Source organism: Bos indicus x Bos taurus, chromosome 3 (assembly GCF_003369695.1).
Source record: "Bos indicus x Bos taurus breed Angus x Brahman F1 hybrid chromosome 3, Bos_hybrid_MaternalHap_v2.0, whole genome shotgun sequence".
NCBI lineage: Eukaryota > Metazoa > Chordata > Mammalia > Artiodactyla > Bovidae > Bos > Bos indicus x Bos taurus.
In genome coordinates, this window is record NC_040078.1 from 99,376,078 (window position 1) to 99,401,862 (window position 25,785).

Consider the following 25,785-nt stretch of genomic DNA (forward strand, 5'->3'; position numbering starts at 1 on the left):
GGTACAGCCAATTATCAATGTGTGATAGTTTCAGGAGAACTCTGAAGGGACTCAGTTGTCAGGAAGCTTTTAAAAATATTTACTTTTCTCTTTTATTTCAAACTGTCTAAAGGTTTCAAAAATGTAAGAATGTGATAGTTTGCAGTATCCTAGAACAACCCAGATCCCAAATCAATTTATAAATATTATCTTCTCTTCATAATACCTACATTTTGTAACAAAAGAGAGATTGGTTTAAGAAAAACAAACAAAAAAAAAGAACAGCAAATCTGGAGGCCCAGGTCTGAGCTCTGCCTTCACCTTCACCCTCCCCCAGGTGGGCGGGGACATCCTCCCAGATCAGGCTGGCTGCTCAGGGGAGGTCAGCCACAGTCAGGGACAGTCAGCGATCCAGAAGCCACTGCACCATGAGTGTCTCTGCACTGAGCCCCTCCAGAGCCCTGGGTGGTGTCTCCGGACTCCTGCAGGTGGTCTCCCTGCTCGGCCTGGTTCTGCTTCTGATCAAGGCGGCACAGCTCTACCTGCGCAGACAGTGGCTGCTCAAAGCCCTTCATCACTTCCCATCTCCTCCTTCCCACTGGTTCTGTGGACACAAGTGGGAGGTAAGATGGAGCTGGATGGGGGAGTGGGAGGGTCGGGAGGGCCGGAGATCTAGAGCATGGTCACACTCAGCAAGTTCATACCTGGCCCTGTGCTTTCCTGACAGCACAAATGTCCAGTCTGATGGATCAGCCCCGTGGGTTCACTGTGTGTGGAGACAACAGACAGGAATCTAAGAATGTGTCAAGTCACAGGAAAAGAGGCTTACCTGCGGGGTTGGGTTATGTCAGGTGTGGAGACAGAGTGGCTTGGTTCATTCAGACTAAGGGATTTTCTAGTCCGGTAAGGTCAGTGCCAGAAACCCACACCAGAGGCCACACACAGGAGCGAAGTTCCCATGATGAGGCCAAGTGAGGAGAACTGCCTGTTTGGTGTCGTCTTTCTGAACTATGAGCTCTGGGAACTGAGCCTGTAATCCTCCTCACCCTCAATGCCCAAAACAGAGCCTGCACAGAGCGGTGTCAGTCCATTGTGTGGAGGGACAGGCAGGAGGGAAAGGAGCAGCTTGCAGGCTGGGAGGGGCAGCACCAGCCCACCCAGCACCGGCACCAAAGCCTGGGGGTGGGGGAGCTCAGAGCAAAGTCAGGGACCACATGGAAATGGGTCACCAAGGGTCTGTGACTTAAACAAGTTTTAGGAGATAATCACAGGTTGCAGAGAGCTGAGGTCTCTCTTTCTCAGCAGCACGATTAGAGCAGAGTGGAGCCAAAGACAAGAACTAGAAGCAGCCCAAGCCCCATGCAGCCTGGCCCAGTACCTCTCTCTCCTCTCCTTCCTAATCTCCTGCACCCCAGGTCACTCAAGGTCCTTCCCCCCTGCCTGTGCATTCCAGCCTCTGGGACTCAGCTCCCATGTGCCCTCTCCCCGGAATGATCTCATCCCTCCAATGAGTGTCTCACAAGTCCCATGCCCAAGTCATTTTCATCCTGAATCTCCCAGGAGTGGAGAGGACACTCTTTTTCCCTTGGATGTCCTTCCCACAAGTCAGTGCTAACTAGTTATTTCTCTCTGCAAGATATAGCGATGAGCTTCTTCTGGGAAACCTTGCCTCTGGTTCATGTTTCTATCCTGAAAGCATCTTGGTAAATGGGAGCCAAAGAAAAAGCAAGTGCAGGAAGACTTCCTAACATCCAGGTCTGAGTTAGGCCCCCTTCCCCAAAGCTTCCTCATAGGCTTTGTCTTCTGTCCATCACACATTCATGATGCCTTCCGCTTATGGCCACTTGCTCTCTCAGTCTATTTCACGAGCCTTCAGGCCACAAACAGACAAGCATCTTGAGCCGCTGCCTAATTTAGTGCCTTCAATCTGTGTCTGGCACAGAGTTGCTGCTCAGTAAACACAAGCTCAGTGAAGGAACGTGACCCAGAGTAGCCAATTTGCCTCAGAGCTGGTGAGTCTTGATGGTAGAAAGATGCTGGTAGAGGTCAGATACCAAAGTGTAGAGGGTTTGATCTGAGTTACACAGAAGCCATTGAAATAAAGATGATGTGACTATTTGGAACTTGCCTGGGATCAACTGTTGACCAGAAATCCAGAGGTAACAAAACAAACTGAGTCTCCAAAGTAGAGGAGAGGCAGTTGCTCTGTGGTAAAGATGACAGGCCACCAGGTAGAGGGAAGAACTTGAGCAAAGACACGGAAGATGAGCAGGTGGACCCAGTGCAGGAAGCGCTGGCAGCAGCATCCTGGGGGCAGAGCAATGGGTCCTGTGGAATCGCCAGCCTGTCAGGGCAAGAAGAGAGAGGGCAAATTCAGAAAGGAAAGGCCTTTGTGGTCCACACTCAGGGGTGTACAAAGATTCCACCACAAGACGGGAAGTGCACAAAAGTTTCTGACAATTAGTCAACGAAAATGAGATCAAAACTCCACATATCAAAATCTTATTTCAATACCATTCTCATATGTGTACATGCCAAATCTGACCTACAACTGTGCACACACTCAAGATGGAAAATTATATCACACACAATGTAATATTTAATTTTTTTCACTTAGCCAAACACATTCCAAACATTCTTTCATACTCATATACATTAAATGTATGCTGGGATAACATCAAACATATATATGATCAGGATGGCAAATGAAACTAATGTATAAATTAAATTCTTAAAATATTTATCTCTTCTATAAATAAACCAAATAATATGAAAACTTGCTTACTTTCTCCAGGGAATCTTCCCAACACAGGCATCGGCCCAGGTCTCCCACTTTGTAGATAAATTCATAATACCTGAGGTGCCAGGGAAGCCTACCAAGTGATACAAATTATCATAAATTGCTCAAGAAATTATGTCACTGTGTGCAAATTATTTCCAAATGTTTCACAAGCCATGGAATTATCTTTGATGTAAGATTCTGTAGGCAGTTTGTAGTGTTGGCCCATAACTCTACTTGACATGGGACAGAATCCGATCTTAGGAGAATGGTGGACAGCCTGCACGGTTGGATGAGATTCCAGGTCAGAAGAAATCGTTCTAAACTCTTAGTTCTGCTGATGGCTGCAGAGTGACCACCTGGTACCCTCGCAGGCCTTCACCTCCACTCCTGCTCTGGAACTAAAAGAAAGAAGTCACTGACTTGTCTTTCCCTTGGTGACAGTACCAAGAGGAGGGCGAGCTGCCACACCTACTGAAAAGGGTAGAGAAATACCCAAGGGCCTGTGTTCGCTGGATGTGGGGCACGAGGGCCTTGTTATTGGTCTACGACCCTGACTACATGAAGATGGTCCTGGGGAGATCAGGTGAGAGGGAAACCCTCAGCCGGAGACAATCTTCCATTTGAGTACATGCCCCTGGGTGTGAAATTCCAGAAGACACAGGCACATCAGATGCCAAGGCCTGAATTCCTCCAAACACCCTCCCAACCAAAGCCAGATAGGACAACATTATTTACTATTAATAAATGCTTTACTCCTGGTGAGGGCTGGTTTCTCTTTTACGTCTTTTTTTCTTTTTAAAACAAACTGAAATGATCCCAGACTGGAGCCAATTCCTTGTCCACACTGTCTTAGGTTGGGCACCTTTCACTGTTGCCTGTCCTGGTTCTTGAGATGGCCAGACCACCACTGACTATAGAAAAATCACAGATTCTGTCTCATTCTATGGCACTGAACAGAGTTTATGTTTCAGGGCAATTCACCATCTTAGTCCTGTGGGTGTTCTGCTCTGCAACACTGAGTCTACTTTCCTGGGACCACAGTGACTATCAGGACAGAGAGTCAGGGATGGGAGGCAAGTGGGTGGTGGCTTCAGAGTGAGTGCCGTTTGGCAAGCACCAGGAAGGTAAGGGAGCCAAGGTCTAGACCTCAGCTGCTCTAGAGGCTGTCTCCGTGTTTGGTCCCATCCATCTTCCCTCCTTACTTTTCAGACCCAAAGGCTCACGTTACCTACAGATGCCTGAAGCCCTGGATTGGTAAGTGCATTTAAATACAACTGCCAACCACCCACCCGTTAGGTTAACCAAGAGCAGTCTCTTTGTGTAAATGGAGAAGAACAGGAGTCAGGAACCCTCAGCTCTGAATCAACCCTCATTTTTCTAAAATTCCACCAGTCTTTGTAATGGCACTGTAGCCCTCCTGAAGCCTAGCTGTTTCTTCATCAATTCTCAGTCTTTTCTAATGTTCCCTGACTTTTCAATAAGTTCTTTTATGACCTGCCCTCTTACACTTTTTCATCATAATCACATGCTATGGACACACATACTGGAAATTCACATCCCTGAAGTGTACTGGCCTTGCTGACCCCTGCCCATGAGGAGACTTCTCCTGACACCCCTGGTTCCTCCCAAGAGGGCCCTAGTCTCTCCGATTCCCATACACACCCATCTGTGGTCCAGGGACAGGTTTGCTGCTGTTGGAGGGGCAGACGTGGTTCCAGCACCGGCGGATGCTGACCCCAGCCTTCCACTATGACATCCTGAAGCCCTACGTGGGAATCATGGCCGACTCTGTCCGAGTGATGCTGGTGAGTCCATCGCTTGTCACCATACACACTAGAATCCAGGACAGCTGACAAAGTCCACTATCAGACACTTACGTCCCTCAGACACCTATTGAATAGAGCCGCCCAGAATGATGCACTCATGACTTAGTAGGAGACAGCACTCATTAAAGCTAGGTGGGACAGAGGAACATCTAGGCACCAACCTGGATCCATACTTTTCTCCTCACCAAGAGAAATAGGGCCACGGTGTATTCAGGGTCCACTCTTCTCCCATCTCCATGTTTGAACACAGGGGAGTAGATCAAGGAGGTCAGCTCACAGTGGCCCTGGCTGGCCTGGACAATGACAGTTGCAGAGGCAGAGTGGATATCCCAGGATGTCACACAAGTGGGATCTGGCCTGGGTTCCATGGCTTTTGCATGTCACTGAGCCATCCATAAGAGGAAATGAGTCTGGGTCTACACTCACAGAGCTGGGTCTTCACAAACATCACCTCTGATCCAGACCAGGTAGCACCTGTTCTTAGCTAACATTAGATGAACGAAAGCAATTGAGTAGCTCATGCCCCATTAGAGCCATTTTAGCTTTTCCTTGCCTTGAAATATTTGCTTCCTTGTGTTGGAAATCACCTGTCCAGATCTGACATCAGGACACAGAAGTTCTCCCTTTGTCGCCTGAGAAACTATGCTTTCTGCTCTGCCAAAAGTGGTTATTTTCATAAATTATTCCAAATATTCAGAATTACTTAGGATATTAGAGGAGAATATAACTGCATATATAAGAAAGATTCAGAAAAAATAGGCATCACATTACACACGGGTGTTACAGGCCTAAGTTGCTAAAACATGTCTACTTAGAAAATGGAGAAATCTCGTCTGAAGATGTAGAGACAGAGAGAAAGCCTGGACCTGGCAGCACAGGTCTTCTAGGGGAGCAGAGCAGGGCCAGTGCCTCCTCCCTCCACAGGACAAGTGGGAGGAGCTCGTCAGCCAGGACTCACATCTGGAGATCTTTGGACATGTCTCCTTGATGACCCTGGACACCATCATGAAGTGTGCCTTCAGCCAACAGGGCAGCGTCCAGACGGACAGGTCAGTGACAGCTCTTCAAGGGCAGGGTCCTGTTTTCCCGAATGGGAAGGACTTACCTGAGAGGCAGTAAGGGCAGTGTGGATGTTTATCAACACAAGAAGTAACATTCTACAGAGAGACATGCACCACGGTCAAATTCCACCCAGACTACCCTTGACTCAGTCAGAGGCCCCTGACTCCTGCTCAGGGAGAAGCCTGGCCTCTCAGGACACCTGTAAAGGACTCCAGGGGGAGGGCTCCAGGGAAATGAGGCAGAAATCACAATGCCTCGGTGTTACCTGAGGAATCTGACCCTCTCCAGGTCAGCGCCTCCCTCGCCTCCAGCCTCTTCTGCGTCCTCTCCCTTCAGGAACTCCCAGTCCTACATCCAGGCCATCAGGGACCTCAGTCATCTGATTGTTTCCCGACTCCGGAATGCTTTCCACCAGAACGACCTCATCTACAGGCTGACCCCTGAAGGCCACTGGAACCACCGGGCCTGCCAGCTCGCCCATCAACACACAGGTTCCCCTCCTTCCTGGGCTGCTCCCCCACCTTCATCAGGCTCACATGGCCTGGCCTTGACCCCTTAGGCAGATCCCAGACTTCTGCTTCCTCTTCAGGAGCTGGCACAGACCCACCTGCTGCAGGGACTGGGAACCCAGAGGTCAGGGAGTAGGGTGTTGAACAGGGAGTTACAGGAGTCCCCATGTTGGTGATGACTGAGTGAGACCCTATCCAAGCAGCATTCAGCCAGAGGCCCAAGGGCTGTGCTAGTGTTGGGATTCCCATCTAGAGTAGAATGTGTTGGAACTCTAATTCCTGACATGCTCACCCAGTCCCACACTCACCCTCACCCTCATCCACCTGGCACCAAACTGGGCCTGAGGGGCAAATGGGGTTATGGTGGGTGCAGAATCTGAACTGCCCAGAGTGCTCAGTTCTGGCTGGAAATCATCTGGGACAGATGCAGTGATCAAGGAGAGGAAGGCTCGTCTGCAGAAGGAGGGAGAGCTGGAGAAGGTGAGGAGCAGGAGGCACTTGGACTTCCTGGACATCCTCCTCTTTGCCAGAGTGAGTGTGGGCAGGAGAGGCCTGAGCCTTTGGGTGGAAGCACACAGGAAGGGCAGACCCTGCACTCTGGTCCTGCCTCCACAGATGGAGAATGGGAGCAGCTTGTCTGACGAGGACCTCCGTGCTGAGGTGGACACGTTCATGTTTGAGGGTCACGACACCACAGCCAGTGGCATCTCCTGGATCCTCTATGCTCTAGCCTCCCACCCAGAACATCAGCAGAGGTGTCGGGAAGAGATCCAGAGCCTCCTCGCCGATGGTGCTTCCATCACCTGGTGAGCATCCTGGAGATGGAAGAGCCCTGTCCTACCTGAACTAGAGAGAATCCGTGTTTGTCCAGTCCTGCCTGCCCTCAGATGGGCTTCCTTTCAGGGACCATCTGGACCAGATGCCCTACACGACCATGTGCATCAAGGAGGCCATGAGACTTTATCCACCAGTACCAGTCATCAGCAGAGAGCTGAGCAAGCCCATCACCTTCCCTGATGGACGCTCCTTACCTGCAGGTATGAACTTCACCTCACCACTCAGCTAAGCACTCTGTAGGACCACATGCTAGACCAGTAATCCACCTGTGCATTTCCAGTTCCAGGATGCTCTGGCTCTTGTCTGCCTGAAGATAATATTTATTCTGTAGTTTGAATGAGTTTTAAAAAATGCTTTTCCATAAATCCTAGGATTAATACTACCATATACTCAACAATCCTACTCCTAGGAATATACCTTGGGAAAACCAGAATCCAAAAAGCACATGTGCCACAGTGTTCATTGCAGCATCGTTTACAATAGCCAGGTCATGGAAGCAACCAAGGTGTCCACTGATAGATGAATGGATATGAAGCTGTGGTCCGTATACACAATGGAATATTACTCAGTATAAAATGGAACAAATATGAGTCAGTTGCAGTGAGGTGGAAGAATCTACAGCCTGTTATACAGAGGGAAGCACTCAGAAAGAGAAAAACAAATATCGTATATTAACACACACACGTATATATAGAATCTAGGAAAATAATGCTGATGAATGTATTTGCAGAGCAGGAATGTAGATGCAGACATAAGGAATGGACTTTTGGACGCAGGAGGGGAAGGAGAGGGTAGGACAAATTGAGAAAGTAACATCGACACAGTTAGACTATCATGTGTAAAATACTAGTATGTATCTAGTGGAAAGCTGCTATATAAAAGGAAGCCCAGCCTGATTATCTGAAATGACCTAGAGGGGTGGAATGGGAAGGAGAGAGAGGTGCAAGATGGAGGGGATATAGCTGTTGTTTAGTTGCTAAGTCATGTCTGGCTTTTTTGTGACCCCATAGAGTATAGCCTACCAGAATCCACTGTCCATGAGATTTCTCAGGCAAGAATACTGAAGTGAGTTGCCATTTCCTTCTCCATATATATAGATACATAACTGCCTTATTTGCACTGTAGTATGGCAGAAACTAACACACTGTTGAAAAGTAATTAACTTCTACTGAAAGAAAAAATGTTTGACACAAAACTTGAATGCAACAAAGCTCAACAAATAAATGTTGACCCTTCTGTGCAGTCTTATAATACAGCCTAAAATTCTGATTCTTGAATCATGATGGCAGAAACAGAGGGAGGCATGGTGCTTCCATATGGGGTGTAAATAAGAGAGGGAGCTCAAAAGACTCCACCGTCATGGGTCAGAGGCTCTAGTCTCTGAGGTGCCCTCTGCTGGGTGGCAGAGAGCAGGTGATGATGAGGTCTGAGCCCTGCCATGGCTGGAGGCCACCCACTGACTCAGCACCCAGTGGGTCTGAATCCCAGCCCTGTTCCCTCCTAACTGTGGGATCATAGACCCAACCCTTAACCTCTCTGAGGCTCAGGTGCTTCATGGGCTTGTGGGGACAAAAGAGTGCTTGTGTGAGGATTAAATGATTCTTGCACATTCCCCAGCTTCATGATGGCACTTGATAAATGTGAGTTGTCACCTGAGCTGCTCCTAAGTGTGACCTTGCAATTCTTTTAATTCTCAATCCTGGGCTGTGGTCACCTACCCCTAATCTGTGATCATGTGCTTTGTCATGCCCCGCCCACCTGTCTTGCAAGAGCATCATTTCTTTCAGAGTGACCGGGGGTGCTCCCATGATGGCTCCCAGGACTTTTGTGAAGCCGCTCATCCCCTGCACTATGGGACCATCAGGCTTCTCTCTCTCCTCTGCCCCACAGGAATCTTAGTCTCCCTCTCCATTTATGGGCTTCATCACAACCCGAAGGTGTGGCCGAACCCAGAGGTACGATGGACGTGGGAGGAGGAGATGGGATGCTCTCTCGACACCAAACCCTTCCCCTGCTCCCTCTCTGGGATTCTTATCCCCCAGTGCATTCATGTGAGGGGTTTGACCCCAAATGTCCTGACCCTGGTGCTCTCTCTGCAGGTGTTTGACCCAACTCGGTTTGCGCCAGGTTCTACTCGACACAGCCATGCCTTCCTGCCCTTCTCAGGAGGATCCAGGTGAGGCCTCTGTACTGGGGGAGGCAAGTGTCACTGGTTGCTACCCGATGTGTGTGACTGTCTACCTTCATATGAGGAGCATGAAGTTCTGTCCTTGTATGTTGATGTGCTGAGAAGGAGGCGTGGGTCTCCATGTACAAGAAGGTCTTCAGGGCCCTCCACTCTGACACTGACCTCCTACTGTCCACAAGGATTGACCTCATTTCCATGTCAGTGGCCAATCCAAAGTATCCAGTGTTTTCCTCACTTTAGGAGTATGACATTTGAGCATTACAGGTCTTCATGAAATTTAAACTACACATGTTTGGTTAGCACAATTTCAGTCACCTTAAAAGATGATTTTCTCTGTTCCCACCTTCCTAGTCAGCCCACTGTCTTTCTGCTTAATTCACCTGTCCACCCTCACTGTATTCGGCGTGCTTGTCTGGATTGGGAATTCCATGTCCTGAGGCTTCAAGTCATGTATGTGATCAGTTACAGTTGTAGTTTGAAGAAAGTTTCACAGTCATGAGTGTGTTCTCAATTCCTGCAGTATATCCGACATAGATTTGACTGTGTATTAACATAACCATGGCATATATTTTCTGTTGCTAAAATTCTTTATTAAAAAACAGAATTTAGATAACATAGTCCCAGATTATACAGAGTAATGTTAGTAAGAAAAACTTTAAAGTGGAGGACAATCAAGCCTGCTTTGGGAAGTCTATTGCTGATCCTGCTCATGATGCCAGTTTCTCACTGTTCATACTGTTCACACTGTTTGCTGAACCCAGGATAGTGGCTGGAGGAGGACTGGAGGAGCTGTAGGAACTGCAGACACGTTTATTCTCTCCTGGCTGTGTTATGGCCTCCATAACACAGCTCTGTCTGGCCTGACGCAGCCGCCGTAGCAGCAGCCGTAAAAACCGTAACATAGCTAGAACATAACCTCATATAATATAACCATGATGTCGTTCCAACGTAGCCCCAATGCAGCAGTAACCAGGGCTTTCATAGTCAAACTCATAAAGGCATACCACACACCGCCCCCTGACCTTTTGCAGGTGGAGCTTATATAACAAAAGTAGCCAGAGTCCAAGCGAGTACCATGTGACACACATACGCAGTGCTATACGTGGTCTAGCTGTTCCATAATCATTAGTTACAAACCTTGAGGCGACAGCGAGAGACCGCAGGGAGAGAGCGCCTGACAATGCCATCTTGGCTAATTTGCTCTTTCCCTACATGGGGGAGAGTATTTTGTGTTTGACACGTGCATTTGAAAAATCTATTGCATGTAAAACATAAAGCACCCTTGAAATAGCTGTTAGCCTGACTGATACACTCCTAAATGGTTGCTGTGAAAATCTTAAAGGGCACAGAACCTCCCCTGAAATAGTAACTACAGTGACTTTGTAACTTAGTAGAAGCAACATTTTTCTGACTGTACAGATCTAGGAAACTTTCAGTTGATGAATCAACCTTTACAGAACAGTGTTCAAGTAAACTGTCTTATTGATTCTAGGATTTGATTTACACAAGGGTCCAGTCCTTCCTTGTAGACATGGCTGCAGGTCATTCAGCTGCTACTAGAGGGCACAAGGGACTTGGCAGCTTGATTCCTAGATCAGACTGAATATTTCTTATATTCTGATTCCACTTGAGTTGTTTTCAATTCAATTAATATTGTTTAAATATGAAAGTATGTATTAAGCGTGTCTCCATGTGCAAAGACCTGTGCTAGGAGATGGGAACACAGGGATGATAACGCTGTCCTCCCCCAGGGCTCACTGTCAACAACATGTCTCCTCAAGACAGACATCATTCACACATCCACTCTTTCACTCATTCATTCCTTGAAAAGACTGTGGAGGATCCATGATCCGGCGCTCTGCTGGGCACTGGATGTGCTGTGTCCTTGAGTTACACCCATGGTGCCTTCAGGGTCCAGAGTGGGAAGAGGTGCAGCCAGCAGAGGGGGTGAGGGTGGTGGTCACTGGATGGAGCCTTGAGCATGAGGATGGCAGAGGCAAGGGGAGGGGACCTCAACCGTCCCTGAGTCAGGAAGACGAGAGGGACAGATTCCAGATGAGTGAGGAAGAATCCAGAGAGGGCTGTGATGCCGCTGAGTCACTGGGACATGTGCTCCCTGTGATGCGGAACAGAGCAGGCCTGGAGCTACTGGGGCTTTAGAGGGAAGGGAGGAATGGAGGCTGAAAAGGCCAGATGAGGAGCCCAAGTGATTGTTAGGAGGGTCATTTTTGGATTAGAATGGAACATGCCAAAGGTAGATTGACTGAGGGACTGAGGGAGACAGGAAGCAAGACCATTAACTGGGAAGGAATGGGTCCAGTAGGTTCAGGGTCATTAACCCTTGTCCTCTCCAGGAAGCCTCCCTGTTGCCATTCTGATTCCTTGCACAGCCCTGTCTTGTCATCTCTGGGGACTAGGCAGCCTGTCTGTCCACCGTAGGTGGTAAGGTTCTGAGAGGCTGTCTGCCCTGCCCCTACAGTGCCCTGGGCTGACCTGAAACCGGGAATTGCCAGTGAACGAGTGAATAAAGTACTAGTTCACAGTCTTGATCCACTTGACTTGACTCTGTGGTTTAGAGCACTGATGCTCCCCAGGTTTTCCTGCTGAGAGCAGGAGTATGAGTTAGGAGCTAGTCCTTAGAGAGGTGGGCTTTGTCATCTGTCAGGGGGAGAGCTTTGCTGGCAAGTTCAGTGTGTTGAGTAAGGAAGGGATTAGGGCTGGGCCACCTCTAGGAGAGCCCTGATTCCCTGTGCTCAGCAGGGGTTAGAAGCCTCTGCTTACTTCCTTTTTATCTCCGAACGTAGGAACTGCATCGGGAAGCAGTTTGCCATGAATGAGTTGAAGGTGGCCGTGGCCCTGACCTTGCTTCGCTTTGAGCTGTCACCGGATTCCTCCAGGGTCCCTGTGCCCATGCCAGTCATTGTGCTGAGATCCAAAAATGGGATCCACTTGCAGCTCAGGAAGCTCTCTGATCCAGGTGGGGACAAGGACAAGCCCTGAGGGCCCCTGCCCGCCATCCTGTCTTGCTGTCACTCTCCCTGTCCTTGCCCCTTTGCCCACTTCCAGCTTTGATCTGCCCACCTGCCAGCTTGCCTCATCTCCTGCCTCCTGCTCAGCTGACTTGCTGCCCTTCTCTCACCTTTCTCCAGGCTCCCTATCTGCTTGTCTCTCCATCTGTCTCTGACCCCCTGTATCTCTCACTGTCCACTGGAATCCTCATCACCCAACACCCTCGAGTCTGTCTGTTCTCACCTGTGTTTCTCCCCTTCTGCCTGCCTGTCTGTCCCTGTATTCACTTCTGTTTTGATGGTAAAATGAATTGTCTCTGCCTTAGGGACTTAGAACAACACACAGTTATCCTCTGATGGCTCTGGAGTGAGAAGTCAGAAAAGGGTTTCCCTGGACATAACCAAGATGTTGACATGCCCCTCATCCAGGGACCTGGTACAGGATCCTGCTTTTTGCCATTTTTGCATCTAGAGCTGCAATCCTTGCATTCCTTGGCTCCTGGGCCCTCCTCCACATTCAAATCCAGCAGCATCTTCAAATGTCCCTCTGCTTCTATCTTCATATAACCTTCTCTTTCATCAAGACTTTGTGCTTACCTGGGCAACTCAGATCAAACAGGCTTATTCTGGGTTTCTGGGAACTAGATCAAAAACACCTGGGGAGCCATCACTGGACCTGTTAAATCCTGTGTGACTCCTTCGACCTGGGCCACTGCTCTCTCCTGTGTGAGATGGGTCTACCTCCATTTCACTCACATGGTTTCCTCTTTCCCCGTCCCTGGATAAAGTGCACAATATCATATGGAATGTGTGTGTCTTGCCTGAAAGGAGTTGGATGAAGCAGAAGAGAGAGAAGGGGAGGGAATAACAGCGGGGAGGAAGAGGGGAATAACACCTGCTCTATGGGGCCGAGACCCTAGCAAGGACAGTGTGTCCAGCCCCCCTGCATCTTCACACTCTGGAGTCACTCAAGCCCCACACCCTGCCTGGCGCCTGAGGCTCCCATGACAGCTGAGTCAGAAGAAAGGCCTTGTCACCTAAGGCTCAGAGGGAAAAAGCTCACACCAACACCTGTCAGAGAAGGAGCCTGCCTCTTCTTCTGTGGTAGCTTTCTCACCACATCTATAGAGGGGCCCAGCCAGCGCCCACCCTGTGCTGAGCAGGGAAGACTTGCAGACTTGGTCAGGCACATGGGTCTCCTTCACCCAAGAAGAGATTTGAGAAGAGCCCAGACTGGCCGTGTCACTAGCCCCCTGGCAGCCCTTCCCCATGGATAGGACCTGCAGGCTCCTCAGATGCCACAAGGGGTGGGTCCGTGTGTGTGCAGGAGGCCTGGGAGGAACCAGCTGGGCACAAGTTTTGGGTGCCAAGCAGGGAGAAGCCAGGCCCCTCAGGACACTTGTAAATACTGAGCTTCTCCAGAGGGTAAGGCAGAAATGACAATGCCCCAGTTGGGAATGCAAACTAGTATAGCCACTGTGGAGAACAGTGTGGAGATTCCTAAAAAGCTGGAAATAGAACTGCCGTATGACCCAGCCATCCCACTTCAGGGTATACACACTGAGGAAACCAGAATTGAAAGAGACATGTGTAGCCCAATGTTCATTGCAGCACAGTTTACCATAGCCAGGATATGGAGCAACCTAGATGTCCATTGGCAGACGAATGGATGAGGAATTTGTGGTACATATACACAATGCAGTATTACTCAGCTGTAAAAAAGAACGCCTTTGAGTCCATTCTAATGAGGTGGACGAAACTGGAGCCTATTATACAGAGTGAAGCAAAGTCAGAAAGACCAGTACGGTACATTAATGCATATATTTAGAATTTAGAAAGACGGTAATGACGACCCTACATGGAAGACAGCAAAAGAGACACAGATGTAAAGAACAGAGTTTTGGACTATGTGGTAGAAGCAAGAATGGGGTGATATGAGAGAATAGCACTGAAACATGTATATTACCATATGTAAAACAGATGACCAGTGCAAGTTCAATATATGAAGCAGGGCACTCAAAGCTGGTGCTCTGGGATAACCCAGCGAGATGGGGTGGGGGGGTTCAGGAAAAGGGGACGCATGTACACCTGTGGCTGGGTCGACATATGGCAAAAACCACCACAACATTGTATAGTAATTAGCCTCCACTTAAAACAAATAAGTAACAGGAATAGAGGTAGTGTAGAAAAATTATAAAATAAAATGAGTGAACTTGTTTACAAAACAGAAACAGACTCACAGACATAGAAACATGCATTAGCTTACCAAGGAAAAAGGGAGAAAGGAATAAACTAGGAGTATGGGATTATTCGATAAACACTACTGTATATAAAATAGATAAATATCAAGATTTTACTGTTTAGGACTGGGAATCTTATTCAACATATTTTGATAACCTATAATGGAGGAGAATCTGAAAAAGAGAATGTATGCATATAGTGCATACATCTGAATCTCTTTGCTGTACACCTGAAAGTAACACAGTATTGCAAATCAACTAAAAGTCAATAAAGTAAAAAAAAAAAAAAAAAAAACAAAGAAAAAGCACCATACATTGGCCTTTAATTTAGAGCATTTACCCTTTCCTGGAGAACCTTACCTCACACATGCCAGTTATTGCCACCTAGAGGTGCTGTATACCCATCCCTCCTAAAGTTATTTTTCTGGTTCTGGAATGCATAACTAGAACACATATATTCATCAGTTGGTAAAGAAGTAGCTAAATTTAGGGGTTTAATGTTTCCAGCTTCACTGGGATCTTCCCATATGTCCCCATTCCAATGTCAGGTTCCCATTACTTCCCAATAAACGCGCACACTTTGGCAGAAGATTGGGAAATCAATTTGCATGTAATTCAGACACTGACAGGATGAGACTCTGGATTTTGTTTTCACAAATCTCAGCCCTGGCTGAGGCCCTGTGGCTACAGGAAACAAAGGTTTCTTTCAGGTCAGATATTGAAGCCTTCCAGTCAGTTGTGTGTAGTTTGGCCTGGGAATTTGAATCCCCAACCTCATCCATTTCCTTCAGTGCTTTCACCAGTACAGCTAGGACCAACCAGCTGGTCTTACTAAACTCTTAAATTTGCCTGAAAAGTTCTAAGATATTGAATATATGGTCATCAGAATCTTCCTTTTTATAAAAATATGGTTAGTAACATTCAGTGATGATGTTTTATGTATCTTTATTTAAAATCCTCAAATATGATGCTCTTAAAGGACTGCACTCAATATTTCAGCAAATTTGGAAAGCTCAGCAATGGCCATAAGATGGGCAAAGGTCAGTTTTCATTCCAATCCCCAATAAGGGCAACGCTAAAGAATGTTCAGACCACATACCATTGTGCTAACTTTACATGCTAGCAAGAGTATGCTCAAAATCCTTCAAGCTAGGACTCAGCAGTATGTGAATCAAGAATTTCCAGATGTGCAAGCTGGGTTTAAAAAACATAGAGGGACCAGAGATCAAATTATCAACATTAGCTGGGTCATTGAGAAAGCAAGGGAATTCCAGAAAAACATCTACTTCTGCTTCATTGGCTATACTAAAGCCTTTGACTATGTGGATCACAATAAACTGTGGAAAATTCTGAAAGAGATGGGAATACCAGACCACCTGACCTGCCTCTTGAGAAACCTATATGTAGATCAGGAAGCAACAGTTAGAATTGGACATGGAACAACAGACTGGTTCCAAATAGGAAAAGGAGTATGTCAAGGCTGTATATTGTCACCCTGCTTATTTGACTTATATGTAGAGTACATCATGAGAAACGCTGGGCTGGAAGAAGCACAAGCTGGAATCAAGATTGCCGGGAGAAATATCAATAACCTCAGTTATGCAGATGACACCACCCTTATGGCAGAAAGTGAAGAGGAACTAAAAAGCCTCTTGATGAAAATGAAAGAGGAGAGTGAAAAAGCTGGTTTAAAGCTCGACATTCAGAAAACTAAGATCATGGCATCTGGTCCCATCCCTTCATGGGAAATAGATGGGGAGACAGTGGAAACAGTGTCAGACTTTATTTTGGGCTCCAAAATCTCTGCAGATGGTGATTGCAGCCATGAAATTAAAAGAAGCTTACTCCTTGGAAGAAAAGTTATGACCAACCTAGATAGCATATTCAAAAGCAGAGACATTACTTTGCCAACAGAGGTCGTCTAGTCAAGGCTATTGTTTTTCCAGTGGTCATGCATGGATGTGAGAGTTGGACTGTGAAGAAAGCTGAGCGCCAAAGAATTGATGCTTTTGAACTGTGGTGTTGGAGAAGACTCTTGCGAGTCCCTTGGACTGCAAGGAGATCCAACCAGTCCATTCTAAAGGAGATTGGTCCTGGGTGTTCTTTGGAAGAAATGATGCTAAAGCTGAAACTCTAGTACTTTGGCCACCTCATGCAAAGAGTTGACTCATTGGAAAAGACTCTGATGCTGGGAGGGATTGTGGGCAGGAGGAGAAGGGGACAACAGAGGATGAGATGGCTGGATGGCATCACTGACTCAATGGACGTGAGTTTGAGTGAACTCCGGGAGTTGGTGATGGACAGGGAGACCTGGCATGCTGTGATTCATGGGGTCACCAAGATTCAGACACGACTGAGCAACTGAACTGAACTGAAGAGGAACTAAAAGCCTCTTAATAAGAGTGAAATAAGGGAGAGTCGGACACGACTGAGTGACTGAACTGAACTAAACTGAAGGGAGTGAAAAAACTGGCTTGAAACTCAGGGTTCAAAATACTAAGATCGTGGCATCTGATTGCAACATTTCATGGCAAACAGAAGCGAAAAATTGGAAACAGTGACAGATTTTATTTTCTTGGGCTCCAAAATCACTGTGGATGGTGACTGCAGCCATGAAATTTGAGACACTTGGTTGGAGAGATTGTCTAGAGGGTGGTGTATGTTCTAGGACAGAGAGTATAGAAAGGATGATATAGAGAAAGCAGCTGGCACCATGGCACCACATAGCAAGCTGATACAAAATGAATGAGAGTCAGGAATTAGCAAAGCTGGAGTTATAAATTTAGGGCGATGGTCTTAATTCTGACAATGACTTGTTTTGTGTCTTGAAAAGTCCACTATCCCTGTTTTCTTATCCGTAAAACAAGCTTAATAACACATGGTAAATTGGGGAGTAGTTGTGATTGTGTTTTAGAAAGTATAAGCTCTATGTAAGCATTGAAGAGACACTTTAAAACCTTTACAGCTTTTACTGCCAGCATCGTGCAGAGTACAGGAAAAGGATACTGCGCTTTCTCAGATTCATTACTGTATCTAATTCCAGGCAGAAAGAGGTGATATGGATTTGTTCTTGTTCAGTCCCTCAGTCATGTTTGGCTCTTTGTGACTCCATGGACTGCAGCACACCAGGCTTCCTTATCCTTCACCATCTCCTGACCACTGAGTCAGTGATGCCATCCAATCATCTTGTCCTCTGTCATCCCCTTCTCCACCTGCCTTCAATCCTTCCCAGCATCACAGTCTTTGTTAATGAGTCAGCTCTTCCCATAAGGTAGCCAAAGTATTGGAACTCCAGCTTCAGCATCAGTCCTTCCAATGAATATTCAGGATTGATTTCCTTTAGGATTGACTGGTTCGAACTCCTTGCAGTCCACGGTACTCTCTAGAGTCTTCTCCAACACCACAGTTGAAAAGCATCAATTCTTCAACACTTAGCTGTCTTTATGGTCCAGTTCTCACATCCATACATGACTACTGGGAAAACCATAGCTTTGACTTTACATACCCATGTCGGTAAAGTAATGTCTCTATTTTTTCATATGTTGTCTAGGCTTGTCATGGGTTTTCTTCGAAGGAGCAAGCATCTTCTAATTTCATGGCCACAGTCAACATCCTCAGTGATTTTGGAGCCCAAGAAACTAAAGTCCGTCACTATTTCCACTGCTTCTCCATATAATTGCCATGAAGTGATGGGACTGGATGCCATGATGTTAGTTTTTTGAATGTTGAGTTTTAAGCCAGCTTCAACTGGAGTGATATATATTGACCCAGGCTAAAACAAACAGAATTGTTCTGTGACTTCCACTGCATGGGAAAAGCAAGCAAATATTTAGGCTTGAAAGACTTTTCCTGGAAATTGCTGTCTTTATATGAGCGTAAAAGTAAGCAAGATATGATAACTCACATCAGCATCAAACCCAACGTTCTCAAATGCAGAGAACAAGAAGTGCCTGTTACCTCCCCACAGCAGTAATCACTATAAGCTGCTGCCTTGGGAATTGACTACATTCTTTCTTCTGCCTTTCTGTTGCCTATAACCTGAGCCAGGAAGAATTCTGAAATAAAAATATTAATTTATTTGTTAAAATATGGCACTAAACACTGACCCTAGTCTATTGAAGAAAATGATTTAACTAGTCCAAGTTACACTTCCTCCCTCTTTCACTCATTTACCAAATCAGTAAGTATTTATTTCAAATCCTGAAAGACGATGTTGTGAAAGTGTTGCACTCAATATGCCAGCAAATTTGGAAAACTCAGCAGTGGCCACAGGACTGGAAAAGGTCAGTTTTCATTCCAATCCCAAAGAAAGGCAATGCCAAAGAGTGCTCAAACTACCACACAATTGCACTCATATCACACTCTAGTAAAGTAATACTCAGAATTCTCCAAGCCAGGCTTCAGCAATACGTGAACTATGAACTTCCAGATGTTCAAGCTGGTTTTAGGAAAGGCAGAGGAACCAGAGATCAAATTGCCAACATCCGCTGGATCATGGAAAAAGCAAGAGAGTTCCAGAAAAACATCTACTTCTGCTTTATTGACTATGCCAAAGCCTTTGACTGTGTGGATCACAATAAACTGTGGAAAATTCTGAAAGAGATGGGAATACCAGACCACCTGACCTGCCTCTTGAGAAATCTGTATGCAGGTCAGGAAGCAACAATTAGAACTGGACATGGAACAACAGACTGGTTCCAAATAGGAAAAGGAGTATGTCAAGGCTGTATATTGTCACCCTGCTTATTTGACTTATATGCAGAGTACATCATGAGAAACGCTGGGCTGGAAGAAGCACAAGGTGGAATCAAGATTGCCAGGAGAAATATCAATAACCTCAGATATGCAGATGACACCACCCTTATGGCAGAAAGTGAAGAGGAACTAAAAAGCCTCTTGATGAAAATGAAAGAGGAGAGTGAAAAAGCTGGCTTAAAGCTCAACATTCAGAAAACTAAGATCATGGCATCTGGTCCCATCCCTTCATGGGAAATAGATGGGGAGACAGTGGAAACAGTCAGACTTTATTTTGGGGGGCTCCAAAATCTCTGCAGATGGTGGTTGCAGCCATGAAATTAAAAGAAGCTTACTCCTTGGAAAGAAAGTTATGACCAACCTAGGTAGCATATTCAAAAGCAGAGATACTACTTTGCCAACAAAGGTCCGTCTAGTCAAGGCTATTGTTTTTCCAGTGGTCATGTATGGATGTGAGAGTTGGAATGTGAAGAAAGCTGATCGCTGAAGGGTTGATGCTTTTGAACTATGGTTTTGGAGAAGACTCTTGCGAGTCCCTTGGACTGCAAGGAGATCCAACCAGTCCATCCTAAAGGAGACCAGTCCTGGGTGTTCTTTGGAAGGAATGATGCTAAAGCTGAAACTCTAGTACTTTGACCACCTCATGCAAAGAGTTGACTCATTGGAAAAGACCCTGATGCTGGGAGGGATTGTGGGCAGGAGGAGAAGGGGACGACAGAGGATGAGATGGCTGGATGGCATCACTGACTCAATGCACATGAGTTTGGGTGAACTCTGGGAGTTGGTGATGGACAGGGAGGCCAGGCGTGCTGCGATTCATGAGGTCACAAAGAGTCGGACACAACTGAGCGACTGAACTGAACTGAAGTATTTATTGAGGATCATCAGTAAGTACTGTCTTCTGGTCCAGGTTATGGAAATTATAAGGACATTGAATGCTTAGTGACAACTTTAAAGGAGTCCTTGATTGGGTTAGGTGGGTACCAAATGAAAGGGAAAAATATTTACTGGTTAATAAATAGTAACTACAATTGACATAGAATTTTTAAAGAGTTTAGCGCATACTCTACAGTTGAATAGTCTCACTTTGTAATAAGCTCATTGAAAATTCTCCATAAATATCATTTTCAGTGATTGCTACATCTAACCACAGAGATTACCCAACACTTTCTCACCAAGGCAGCCCTGAGTAGTGAAGCCTCACTACTGCATTTATACCAGTTCATGGAGTTGATAACCTACTACTTGGATCACTGGAAAACAGATCAAACATGAAATGCCCTTGGAAAATTAGGCTGTTTTCATGTATGGACAGCAGCTCAACACACTCATTATCTTTTTATGCTCATGGTTAACAGCAGAGTCTCTGGAGCCAGACTGCCTGGGTTTGAATCCTGGTTCTACCTCTCACCACCAGAGTGACCCTGGGCAAGCAACTAGCCTCTTAGTGCCTTTATTTTCTTGTCTAGACTATGGGGATTTTTAAAATCTGTCTTGTAGGATCCTTGTAAGATAAAATATATAATGTTCTATCCTTAGTGCCTAGAACATAGGAGGTGCTCACCAACAGTAGCTATTACCAAGCATTTTGAGCCCAGCTACATAGAAGAAGCCAAGGACTGGGGGAGGGAAAAGGTAACAACCAGAATTCAAATCCCAGCTTCTCCCACTTCAAAATTCTTTCCCTTACTGCCCCTATGCTGTGGCAGAAAAGCTAGTGCTGAGCCAAGTGAAGGGGAAAAGTCAGGGTCCAAGAGTCCTTGTGTGGGGGCACAGAGGGGTATGGAAGGCAACCAAAGAACAAGGTGAAAGTGGAGAAGAATGAGTGTAAGCGGTTACATGCCCTGGAGTTTGGACAGAGCTCAGGATTTAGGGGAAAAAGAAAACTCTGGCCTCACGGGTTGTGTAATAAATCCCCTGTCATGAGGATGGGCAAAGGAGGAGGGTGTTGGGAGTAAGAGGTTAAATAGTTCAAAGAGCACGTCCATAGGAAATGGGGGCCCATTGGGAAAGCTTTCCAAAAAATCCTTCCTGAAATGTATGGTGTTTTACTTTCTGTGTTATGGGCCTCTGATATGACCTTGAAGGAGATAATCATGGGAAAAGTGAGAGGTGTGTTGAGTTGAAGGTGATGTCCTCACCCCTTGCTTTTTCATGTATGACATCCATTGATTTGCCAATACATGGAAAATTTTCCTAGCGTTTGCCAACTTGTGTTCTACTATCCATCCTCCAGACATCTTCAGTTTTTAATTTTCACCTTCCCTAGGTGGCCCAAGCCTAATATTCATTCCTTCAGTGCATCCTTTATCATATTTCATTGAACTAATTCATTTTCTGTCTTAAGGCACTAAACCATGAACTCAAAAGATATTAATTTTTGAGTGATTGAATGACTATGAATGAATGAATAATTGTGTGAGGTATTCAGAGAAAGGATTACCATCCTATCTATATTAGTTTTGCAGGAGAACTGTAGCAATTTACCAGAAACTTGGTGACTTAAACAATATAAATTTATTTTGCTATAATTCTTGGGGTCATAGTATGAAATCAATATCACTGGGTCAAAATCAAGATATTGGCAGGGCCATACTCTCCGTAGAATCTCTAGGGTGAATTCATTCTCTGCCCTGCCCTCGCAGCTGCTCCTAAGGTACCTATTGTAAGCATATTTTGAATTTGAAGCCAATCCTGACCTTAGGATGGAGTACAGAGCTAACTTGTTTTTGGTAGAATAAATCGTATCCTTAATTTTATATTAATTAATGGATGTGGTATAGGTAGAGGAATTCAACTTGTTAATATATAGGCAAGCAATAAACTGATGCAATGATAAATATTAATACAAAGGAAGCTCATGGGTATAATGATTCTTTAATAATTTTACAGCTTCATCAATTAGTATTGATATTCCACAGAAGAGAAAAAATGATCTTTTTGAAGTTCTGCACACCCTAAAACTTTTTGTACCATTAATGTTAGGAATGCTATGGTAATTAAACAGGAATAGCTAGTCACAGGGCTTCCTAGGTGGTATAGTGGTAAAGAATCTGCCTGCCAGTGCAGGAGACGGCAGGAGACGGGTTTGATCCATGAGTCGGGAAGATCCCTGGAGGAGGAAGTGGCAACCCACTCCAGTATTCCTGCCTGGAAAATCCCATGGACAGAAGAACCTGGAGAGTTATAGTCCATGGGGTCGCAAAGAGGTGGTCACAACTGAGCGACTTGGCACACTGGAGCACGCAAACAGCTAAAAACAGGTCATTACTAATGAACATATTGTTAAGAAGAATTGCCCCTCTGAATAGAAAGGTTTAAGTGTTACACAATTATCAGGCTTTGCTACTTTAACAAACCCATTTTGGAGTAGAGCTAATGTTTATTGTTTTGGTTAAGATGATGTCACTTATTTAATATAAAAAACTTTCAAAAGATTGGCTTTACTTCTGTTTCCCTTTTTAATATATAGTAGCCTGTCAGGAATGGTTTGTCTGTTCGTGCTAGATTTCTAATATTTAGCAAAGATATAAGCAGAGTTTTAAATGATCGTCCTATTTTTTGCAGATCTTGCTCATCACATAAATTACAAATAATGGATACAAAGCATAAGACTAACCCACTGGAGTGGGTCGCCATTAGCTCCTCCAGTGGATCTTCTCAACCCAGGGATCGAGCCAGAATCTCCTGCATCTCCTACACCCCAGGATTTATTTATTTTATAAATAACAGTTGGAAGCTTTTGACTCAATTCATTTTGCCTAACCCCTATCCCTTACTTCTGGCAACCTCCAATTTTTTCTCTGTAAGTCCAGTTGTTTTATTTTATTTTGGATTAGACATTTAAGTGAGATGATCTTTCTTGGTCTGACTTATTTTAGTTATCATATTGCCCTCAAGTTTCATCCATGTTGTCACAAATAGCCAGATTCCCTTCCTTTCTTATGTCTGAATTACATTCCAGTTATATATATGTATATATGTGCTCAGTCACTTCAGTCGTGTTTGACTCCTTGTGACACTATAGACTGTAGCCTCCCAGGCTCCTCTGTCCATGGGGATTCTCCAGGCAAGAATACTGGAGTGGGTTACCGTGCCCTCCTTTCTGGGATCTTCCCAACTCAGGGATCAAACCTGCATCTCCTGTGGCTCCTCATTGCAGGTGGATTCTTTACCACTGAGACACTGGGGAAGCCCCTCTCTCTGTCTCCCTCTCTCTCTCTGTGTGTGTGTGTGTGTGTGTATAATGTTTTATCCATTTATAAACATTTTGTTTATTCATTCATCCATTAACTAACACTTAGATTGTTTCTGTATCTTGACTGTTATAAACAACATACTGTTTTCCATAGTGGTTTCACCAAGTTACATTGCCACACATGGTGCACTAGTGTTCCCTGTAGGGTATGGAGTTAGAGAAGGTGAGGTTCAGAAAAAGAATGTAACTGGCACTTTACAGGAACAGATCACCTTTAATGAGGCAAGAAGGAGCAGCAGTCAGATTAGTGAGCTGCTGCACTAACCCAAGAAAAGAGTAGGTCTATATAGGCATACATGTGGAACTCTACTGTCTTAAGGGGGCCTGTTCTTCTTCAAGGTTGTTCGGAGTAGTTATCGCTTAAACTGCTGGGGCAAGGAATTCTGGACATCAGCCAGAGGCTGGACCTGCTGCGAGCTGAGCGTAATCAACCTTAATGTCCATTTTTTTTCTTTGGGTGTGAGAGTTCTTTGTTTTGCATAGAATGGTGGGGAGTTTTAACTCCAGGCTATTTTGAGCCATGTAACTTTCCTTCTTTCCAGACCCTAAGGAATATACACAAAAAGAGAAAGAGTGGTGGGTGCTGTTAATGTTCAGGGCTTCTTCGTGCTGATAAATCAGAGTCAGGGGTTTGTGGTCTGGGAGGAAGGAAGTCTAAGGCCCTTAGTGTTGATTTTCTATTCTAGCCATCAGGGTCTCAAGCAAAAGAACAGTCTTGACTTGGTCTCAGGAATTGGCTCACATTCGGTCTTGGAGGAATCCCTGGAAAAGATTAAACAAACAAGGCCCAAAGGTGAGTAGGAGGATGATAAAAATGAATGGTCTGAGAAGGGGTAAAACCCAAGGCATCCAGTTCCAATCTGTTAACCATGACTGCCAGGAGCTGCTTAATCCCTGGGGGACTCATGAGGCTCGATCTGTAAGGTTTTTTGCAGCTGCTTGGACATTATTGGACTGGTTGGCATAGAAACAGCAGGATTCATCTAGAAAAAGGCACAGACCTCCCTTCTCTGCAATGAGTAGATCTAATCCCCTTCTATTTTGTAATACTACGGCCGCCAAGGAATCAAGTTAATTTTGGATAGTTATTAGGCCTTGAGCTATTTCATGGAGGCTGTCTGATAAGTCTTTAGACAGTGTCTGGTAGTTTCGGATGGAGGTGGTTAAGCCCGCAGTTCCTGTTCCAGTTCCAGCCACTATTCCTAGTCCTACTAAAAGGGGAATGAAATGAATGGCTCGTTTTATTGGCTTGTGGATGAGAGGAATGGGCAAGGGTTGATCATTGGGGGCTATTAAAATGTTTGGACTGGAGTATACTAGGGTGCAGGTTCCAGTCCAATTAGTAGGTAAACAGAGGTTTGTAGACGTCCCACACAGGAAAAATAGGCCAGGTGTCATAATAGAACAGCTGAAGTCAATGGCAAAGAGGAGTCAAGGGGGCGTTTTGATCATTTGTTCAAGAATGTTCAGAGACCCCACTAAGGTGGCCCCTACGATAGGAGAAGTGGAGGAATATGCTGAGGGAAACCATCTTGTAAAGGTTAAAGAGTGTCCTGTAGGACCAGAAACATTATATATAGCCTTTCCAGTGGCAAAGAATAAGGTGGAGGCACGATTTATGGGGTCGCAAAGAGTCAGACACGACTGAGCGACTGATCTGATCTGATGGTTGTACATGGAGTTAGGGATTGTGCCCACGGGTTGGTCATACGAAATGTTTTGGGAATTTCTGGATATGCAAAAAGGAACTGCTTGTAACAGTGTTACTCTCTGGGAAATAGGGCCTCCTATTGGAGGTTTTTCATTGAAGGAGGGAAGTTCAGTGGGTAAAGATTTTAAGAGTATGTCTGAATTTCGAATTTGGTCACTAGTGTGAAGGTATTTAAGATATGAGATGAATAAAGGCTGTCCACATTATGAGTGGTGTAGGGACATGTTACCTGTGGCCCAGTCAAGGATGGATGTGGGGTTGGGGGGGGGGAGCTGAATCTCCCAGAGGAGTTACAGATAAACATATCTAGCAGTCTTTAGCCAATTGTGGGTTAGAGGCACTGAGAAGGGTATGGGTTAAATTAAGGGTCTGGAATAGATAGTTGAGGTTAGAATTTTGAAGGAGTTCGTGGGTCAGAGGAAGAAGAGAGGATAAGAAGAAGATGTTAAACAACATTTGGGGAAGTGAGTATAAGACAGATCACTATGGAAAAGAATTGGATTTCAAAGGGGTAAAAGTTATAAAAGGTTCTCTGTAGCCACGGGGTGGAGATGTAATCTTCAACATGTTCAAACGTGGATCCTTGAGGACTCGAGACCCAGATATCTGCCAGAAGTTGTTCCAGGAATA

At 45.5% G+C, this 25,785-nt stretch overlaps 1 protein-coding gene across 5 annotated transcripts in view; it reads left to right on the plus strand.

Moving 5' to 3' along the window:
• The first annotated feature begins 360 nt into the window (after window positions 1–360).
• LOC113889928 (cytochrome P450 4A25-like) overlaps window positions 361–25,785 on the plus strand; it is a 58,903-nt gene continuing 33,478 nt past the window's right edge. Inside the window, exons 1-13 of one of the 5 annotated variants that reach the window (XM_027537350.1) lie at window positions 361–602; window positions 3,203–3,344; window positions 3,971–4,015; window positions 4,439–4,566; window positions 5,512–5,636; window positions 5,938–6,140; window positions 6,583–6,689; window positions 6,774–6,964; window positions 7,062–7,195; window positions 8,886–8,950; window positions 9,095–9,171; window positions 11,988–12,160; window positions 22,754–23,042. In XM_027537350.1, the coding sequence (XP_027393151.1) occupies window positions 408–602; window positions 3,203–3,344; window positions 3,971–4,015; window positions 4,439–4,566; window positions 5,512–5,636; window positions 5,938–6,140; window positions 6,583–6,689; window positions 6,774–6,964; window positions 7,062–7,195; window positions 8,886–8,950; window positions 9,095–9,171; window positions 11,988–12,160; window positions 22,754–22,782 (1,614 nt within the window). In that variant the 5' untranslated portion in view covers window positions 361–407 and the 3' untranslated portion in view covers window positions 22,783–23,042. Of the gene's footprint in view, window positions 603–3,202; window positions 3,345–3,970; window positions 4,016–4,438; window positions 4,567–5,511; window positions 5,637–5,937; window positions 6,141–6,582; window positions 6,690–6,773; window positions 6,965–7,061; window positions 7,196–8,885; window positions 8,951–9,094; window positions 9,172–11,987; window positions 12,161–12,517; window positions 12,999–22,753; window positions 23,043–25,785 lie in introns of those variants that run through there. The other 4 variants (XM_027537353.1, XM_027537351.1, XM_027537354.1 and 1 more) reach the window with 4 other exon arrangements.